Source organism: Palaemon carinicauda, chromosome 26 (assembly GCF_036898095.1).
Source record: "Palaemon carinicauda isolate YSFRI2023 chromosome 26, ASM3689809v2, whole genome shotgun sequence".
NCBI lineage: Eukaryota > Metazoa > Arthropoda > Malacostraca > Decapoda > Palaemonidae > Palaemon > Palaemon carinicauda.
Window position 1 is genome coordinate 54,455,629 of NC_090750.1, and position 8,146 is coordinate 54,463,774.

Below are 8,146 nucleotides of genomic sequence, written 5' to 3' on the forward strand. Positions count from 1 at the left end.
ATCTTTCCAGTCGTCATCGACATATGCTCAGCATACCTCCCTGGGTTAGCATCCGAGCACAAAGGAAGGTCTTTCACATTGAGCTTTTCTGGGGCCCATGTGATTCTGCAAGGCACTGCATTCGCAGTTCCATTGCAGCCGCCTTCTCCTGATTCTCCTTCTGCATTTGTTGGATCATTCCAACAATAGAAGAGAGGGCCTGTCCCAGCTCTACTGGGAGACCGGCCGATGTAGAGGGGCTTGAACTTCATCCTGGGCTTCTGCAAGGAGGTCTTCCTCCTGACACCCGTCCACATCAGATATCCTGTCATTTAGCTGGATGTCTTGCATCGCGACCGCGACTTCAGCATCCACCTGGATCTGAACTTAGGGGATCTCCTCTTGAGGCTGGGGAATCACTGCATCAGCTGATGCCTTAGGGAAAAGATACGCCCTCATCTTCTCACTTGGAAGATAAGGGCCAGAAGTGTACTTTTGGAAGCCCCTTACCCAGGTACGAAGCTTCTTCCTAGCTATTCAAATGTCTCATTAATCAGGTTAGTGCACACAGTACATACCTGAGGGTCCCAATACCGGAGATCATCCTTGGAGACAGCGTATGCTGCGTGTCTCCTACAAAACTCATGTCCGCAGAGGTTCTTGCTGCTGACATTGCAGAAAGCACTTCCCCACTTCGGAGTGTCCTTCTGTAAAGAGAAGAAATTTCCATGAGTATCAAGTGAACTATGTATCACTGGATATGCATAGTATAGCATAACAATTCAGAAATTAAAGACACACACTTGTGTTTCCCTCACAACCCATTGCTGCAGCCTTCCAGATAATAAAATCAAAAATGGTTTATCTCTACTAGAGTAACCAATGCAAAGTTTCCAGAGGAAACAGGAAACACCTAGGCAATGATTTTAAAATCCGGGATAATAGACAGGGAAGAACTCTGCTTCTTGTCTGAAGGCAACAGCAAAGGGCCGTGCAAGAAAACACAATAGTGTTAGAAGATACAGTGCTGTACCTAAACTTTTACTATAGTTTTCTTCTTACTGTATATGCTATACAGAAGAATACTAGTACAGTATAGGAGGATGTGTGCCGGCCTGCCTTTGCCGGCCGGCACACACCACAATTAGCTTTAAAGTATACTACTTAACAGCTATAGGGCGGCAGCCCTCTGGTTCAAATGCCTGTGCCGGCGGCAGCAGCTGCCGGCCAGCAACAGCCAGTGTTGGCCGGCAATGATTGCCGGCCAGCAACTACACAAGGTAGTACCCAGCTGCCGGCCACACTCTTGGTGACCGGCAGACAAGGACTGACATAAGCCGGCCGGCAAAGGTACAAGACCGATGCCAGCCGGCAGCAAAAGAACCAGAAGACTACACCTGCCCGGCTGCCGGCCTCATACGCCGGCAGCCGGCCTCATAGGCCGGCAGCCGGGACAGGTACAGCACTAGAAGAAAATAGAATAGATGCCGGGATAAGAGTGTACACAACCCCCCGAGCCCGGCAACCGAAAGAGTGCATATAAGGAAGGGGAGAAACTTAATTCAGGCTTCCTTGACCAATGCCGTCCGGCTCTGCCGGCAGGCATGGATGAGGGACCAAGAGAGGTCCGGGCAGCACTCGAAAACATAAGACCCTTGCCGTCCAGCATCTCTGCCGGCCGGCAATGGGCTTAGTCAATTCCACATCCCAACCTATACTAGGTCCAGAAGTAGAATGACGTACAGTACAGTAATACCCCTGCCGGCCAGCTCTGCCGGCCGGCAAGGTACAGTACAGTAATGGCTAGGCCATTACGGAGATAGAGGGGGAAGGGACAAGAGGGTCCTGCCAACCTTGCTTTAGTGACAGATCACCCGCAGCCAAGAACTTTGTCTTAGCCTAAGGGAGATCTAAGGGAAAGGGCCAGCACAGTAGTATAATACTTGCCAGCTTCCAGAGCACCAAAGCAAGGAAGGCGTTGCTACTCCCAAGGGAAGATTTTATCCTCCCCGAGAACAGCAACAGGACTTAGTCTGGTCGATCACAAAAGAAGGAATCATAACTTACAGAAACCTTCGATAGTGACCTAAGGGAGCTAAGCTCCCTTTGTAAGTGTTAGGTCAGCGAGGGAGACTCTGCCCCAAGCCAGACAACACGGACTCAGACTAAAAACTCTGTTGTTCTGTCCCTCTTTGAACCAGACTTTGCTGGAACAGGAAGGTACAGTAACACCCTAGTATAGTTTTATCGAAAATAAATTCGGAAAAAACCACTTAGGGATAAGCCCAAGGCTTAAACAGAGGGAAAGGGATTGCATACCTTCTCCGAAGAAAAGAAAGCAACCGGGGAGTATAATAAAGTATACTAAGGCTCCATAAGCAATTAGCCTAGGCACCAAGAGAATCGATTACCTAATTCACCGAAACTCTCACGTATACATTCTTGGAAATATTCCACACAGTCTAAAATGTATAAAATATAGCCTAAAGCTTCAATAAAATTTTAATTACACTCGGAAAAACCAAAATCATGCATCAAGTACTAGGACCAAACGACTAGGCTACATGGCCTAGCGTAGGCCAGAATGGCGAATACTTCGCCAAATAATACTAAGCACGAAAGGAAATCCTATGTAAAGCTAAATAGCTAAAATTTATTAAGCAAAACAACCAGGAATGTCACTCTGACTAACTAATTTATACCTAGCGAGTGACAGTGTCCAGGACACCTCTGGTAGGCTACGGCTCTTGTATCAAAGATTAATCCCATTAATCACTCAAAATTTTACCAAGAGCCTACATTTATACATAACAGACACTATACTCAACTTATCCGAGGTCAACGAAGACGAAGAAGCCATGAAAAGCTGAATAAATCCAAGATTTGCGAGAAAAACAGGAAAAAACACCGAGTTGTTAAGCTACGCAAAAAGGAATACAGATGGCGCCAGGATTGGCGCCAGGCACGCATACGAATCGGGGGATAGGGAAGCCTTGGGAGCGGCTCCCCTTTTTCTTTCCCGAATTCGTATCTCGTCAATCTCCCTCCTACGAGACGAAATCTCTGTTCAGGTCGTAGATTGCCATGTGACGTGTCTAGAATACGTCCTCTGATATGTCGCGATATCCCTTTCACGAGGGATACTCGCTCCAGGAGTTAGAATTCTGGTACCTTAAGGTAAATTCTCTGGGAATATCGCCGTAGTTGTAATATACCCTAGGAAGCTACCCTATAGGAACTTCCATCAGGACGACATGGCTTGAGCCCAAAAATATATATATATATATATATATATATATATATATATATATATATATATATATATATATATATATATATATATAAATATATATACATAAGTAAATTTCTATATCATTCTGTGATCGAACCCTAGTCCCTTCAAATGAAAGGCCAGGTCGCTTCCAACCATGCCACCAGAAACTCTAGAGAAGTCGGAACCTAGCTTCAAACTGCAATTCACGCTAATAATAATAATAATAATAATAATAATAATAATAATAATAATAATAATAATAATAATAATAATATTAAGAGAGGTATGAAATAAGGAATAGTGACAGATTGAGGCTAAATTTTGTTAATAGTTCCTTCTCAGATTATCAATTTATCTTAATCTATTTTTTAAAATTCAATTAATTAAAGACATCCAAAAAAGATCCAACGTCCGCGAGTTTTTTATATTTTGCTTCATTAATGAAACTAAAATCAAATTTATGAGCTAAACTCAGAAGCAATCAAGCAAACTAAAAAAAAATTGGAACGTGCTTGTGCATTTTTCATATTCGCAAAATATCAGCTTCGACTGTTTTCGTTATTGTTGTTGTTTTTATTGTTGTCATTGACTGGGGAACTCTGTCTTTCTATATTGTTATCATTTTATAATGGCGTCCGTGGAGGGTTGAACAAACTTTTAAATTTTATAGCTTCCATGGCCACAGGCATTGTTGGATTATATTTAATTTTTTAATTTTTTATATTTTCCGAAGCCCTCAGGAGAATACTGGAAGGTAAATGGCAGGACAGGATTAGAAATGAAACTAAGAGAGATTACTCGAGTGCCATATGGGGATGAGATCATAGTGAAGGGTAGATGGAGATGGGTTGAGCATGGTCTTCGCACTCCCCAAGAGAAGATTAGTTCGCCAAACATTCAATTGGGGTTCACAAGGCACTAAAGGAGTTGATAGACCCAGGCTTACATGGCTGAGGACTATGAAGTGCGAAGTAGGAGATGATGAATGGCGAAGTATTGAATTAAAAGCTTAAGATAGAGACGACTGGCGAAACCTAACCGAGGCCCTTTGCGTCAATAGGCGTAGGGGGAGATGATGATGATGATGATAATGATGATGATGAATGATATACTTAAAAATGCACTACACATATTACAAATACAAATTTAAAGGTCACTCATGAATGGCAAAGGCAAGGCACAGTAGCAATGTCTTAGCAGGATAATGCCCTAGAGACTGAACGTATATACTTATGATCAGCACTCAAGACCCCTCTCCAACCATACTAGGACCAGGGAGAGCCAGGCAATTGCTACTGATGACTCAGCAGGTAGACCTAAAGGCTACTCACAAACGCCCACATCCTTAGCTTACAAGAATTGTGAGGTTTCGGACACTACAAGAAACCATCGAGCTAGTTTAAAAAACGATTAATAAACCCCCCCCCCAAAAAAAAAACACAAATACAGTAAGACATGTTAGCGTCCATATATTGATTTAATTGGAGTTATTAAAAATGATTATTATTGCCACGAAAATATTATTTCTCAATAAAAATTAAAACATTCCCTAACTAAATTTATGTATTTTATCATACATTTTTTATAATACTGAGAGCCATGGCACGAAAACTCATGCAAGACCACAAAACTAGTTTGCTGTTTTTTATCCAATAAAATCTTATCGGGAAATGTGTTAGTATATATTTTCATTGCGTGCAAAAAGATATTGGTAAAATATAAAAAGGTTAATGATAATGTAAAGTCATCTTGTATATTTCATACAAATAAGTTAAGATCGATGTATTCTGGTTTAATGAAAAGAAAATCTAAAATCTCCCTATTTTATGTTTCTTAGGAAAACTTTGCTTCAGTTAATTAAACAAAACTGTAGTAGATATTTTGATCCTATTTTTCTTAGAGTAAACATTGCTTCAGTTTATTAAAGTAAAAAAAAAAAAAAAAACTGTAGTAAATATTTTCATCTTATTTTTCTCAGAATAAACCTCGCTTCAGTTTATTATTATTATTATTATTATTATATATATATATATATATATATATATATATATATATATATATATATATATATATATATATATATATATATATATATATATATATATATATATATATATATATATATATATATATATATACTGTATATATAAAACTGTATCTGATATTTTCATCTTATTGACCCACTAGCAAGAGTACGTGAATCTAATTTTTCATCAACAGGATAAAATTAGCTTTGCTAGAAAGAGCAAAAGAATATGATTTCTAATTTCTTAAATAACAGAAAATTATAAAAAATACGTTACTGAAAAGACAACTTTACAACTTTTAATATCATTTAATGAAGTAACTGGTTTCGTTTCGCTATATTCTAATACTTTAACCTTTTCAGTGTCAGGGGTGAATTCAATAAGGCCGGGAGCACACCAGCGACTCTGTGGCGCCACAAAGCCACAGCATCGAGTGGCGGGGATGTGGTCTCCCATAGGTTTCCTTTGTTTTCAAGTTTTGTCGTGCAAACTAGCGACTGTGGCAAGCGACTGTGGCTCTCTGTCGCTCATTCCCGCCACAGGCTTTGAAAACAATGGAAACCTATGGGAGACCACATCCCAGCCACACGATGCTGTAGCTTTGTGGCGCCACTGAGTCGCTAGTGTGCTCCCGGCCTAAAACTGCTGATGTAGCAAAATCTTTCAAGGCCACACAAAACATGGTTTGTTTATATTTATTCGATAGCTCTCATCGTCCTTTGAAATAAATACTAACTTGCTATGGTTTTGTGGATTTTAAAAGATTGTTCCCTTTTTCAAATTTTGAATGAGTAAAAAATGGCAATGGAAAAAGAGCTTCTTCTTTTTACACAACAACCTCTCAAATACCAATCGTTATTTTGTATGATCTCATTCATTAGCTAATTTAAAGGTTTAATGGCCGCTCATGAATGGCAGACTCAAGGGACAGTGATATTGCCCTATCAAGCAAGACAATATGATCAGCACTTAAGCCCCCTCTCCACCCAAGCTAGAACCAAGGATGGCCAGGCAATGGCTGCTGATGACTCACCAGATAGACCTATATGCTCCCCAAGCCTCCCACCACATTCTTAGCTCACCAGGATGGTTAGGTTTCAGAGACCAAAGGAACTAACGAGTTTGAGCAGTACTCGAAACCCAGTCTGGCTTTCATCAGTCAGGGACGTTACCACATCGGCCACCACAACCCTAATTGTTGAGTGGATTGTTGTACATATTTTCCATGTATGTTTGGATTATTTCATTGTCAGTAAAATATTATGACTTTTGAATTTATTTTTTTAATTTGATTTTTAAATTTTATTCGCTTCCTGTCAAGTATTACTTTACAGAATGACTAATATTCTGCTAGATTAATTGAGAAATACGAACTTACAGTAAAGTAATGATTATCATAAGTACATTACTCTCCTTCAGCATAAGGAATAGAATATTTTCAGCAATTATCTTGAAACAAATTATTTCAACAATTCTCTTGAAAAGAGTTATTTCAACAATTCTCTTGAAACGAGTCATTTCAACAATTCTCTTGGAACGAGTTATTTCAACAATTCTCTTGAAAAGAGTTATTTCAACAATTCTCTTGAAACGAGTCATCTCAACAATGCTCTTGAAACCAGTCATCTCAGCAATGCTCTTGAAACGAGTAATTTCATCAATGCTCTTGAAACGAGTTATGTCAACAATGCTCTTGAAACGAGTCATTTCAACAATGCTCTTGAAATGAGTCATCTCAGCAATGCTCTTGAAACGAGTCATTTCAACGATTTTCTTGAAACAAATTATTTCAACAATTCTCTTGAAAAGAGTTATTTCAACAATTCTCTTGAAACGAGTTATTTCAACGATTCTCTTGAAACAAGTTTTTTCCACAATTCTCTTGAAAAGAGTTATGCAACGATTCTCTTGAAACGAGTTATTTTAACGATCCTCTTGAAACAAGATATTTTAACAATTCTCTTGAAACGAGTTGTTTCAACAATTCTCTGAAACGAGTTATTTCAATGATTCTCTTGAAACGAGTCATTTCAACAATTTTCTTGAAACTAGTCATTTCAACAATTCTCTTGAAACGAGTTATTTCAACAATTCTCTTGAAACGAGTCATCTCAGCAATGCTCTTGAAACGAGTCATTTCAACAATGCTCTTGAAACGACTCATTTCAACAATGCTCTTGAAACGAGTCATCTCAGCAATGCTCTTGAAACGAGTCATTTCAACAATGCTCTTGAAACGAGTCAGTTCAACAATGCTCTTGAAACGAGTCATTTCAACAATGCTCTTGAAACCAGTCATCTCAGCAATGCTCTTGAAACGAGTCACTTCATCAATGCTCTTGAAACGAGTTATGTCAACAATGCTCTTGAAACGAGTCATTTCAACAATGCTCTTGAAATGAGTCATCTCAGCAATGCTCTTGAAACGAGTCATTTCAACAGTGCTCTTGAAACGAGTCATTTCAACAATGCTCTTGAAACGAGTCATCTCAGCAATGCTCTTGAAAAGAGTCATTTCAACAATGCTCTTGAAACGAATCATTTCAACAATTCTCTTGAAACGAGTCATTTCAACAATGCTCTTGAAAAGAGTCATTTCAACAATGCTCTTGAAACGCGTCATTTCAACAATGCTCTTGAAACGAGTCATCTCAGCAATGCTCTTGAAACGAGTCATCTCAGCAATGCTCTTGAAACGAGTCATTTCATCAATGCTCTTGAAACGAGTTATGTCAACAATGCTCTTGAAAAGAGTCATTTCAACAATGCTCTTGAAACGCGTCATTTCAACAATGCTCTTGAAACGAGTCATCTCAGCAATGCTCTTGAAACGAGTCATCTCAGCAATGCTCTTGAAACGAGTCAT

The 8,146-nt window shown here is 39.2% G+C and overlaps 1 protein-coding gene across 1 annotated transcript in view; it reads right to left on the reverse strand.

Annotated features, from left to right (window-relative positions):
* Positions 1-7,198: 7,198 nt before the first annotated feature.
* The window catches only part of LOC137619915 (putative uncharacterized protein ENSP00000383309), a 1,623-nt gene continuing 675 nt past the window's right edge, over positions 7,199-8,146 (reverse strand). Inside the window, exon 1 of the mRNA XM_068350198.1 lies at positions 7,199-8,146. This exon is cut by the window's right edge and continues 675 nt beyond it. Within this exon, the coding sequence (XP_068206299.1) occupies positions 7,199-8,146 (948 nt within the window).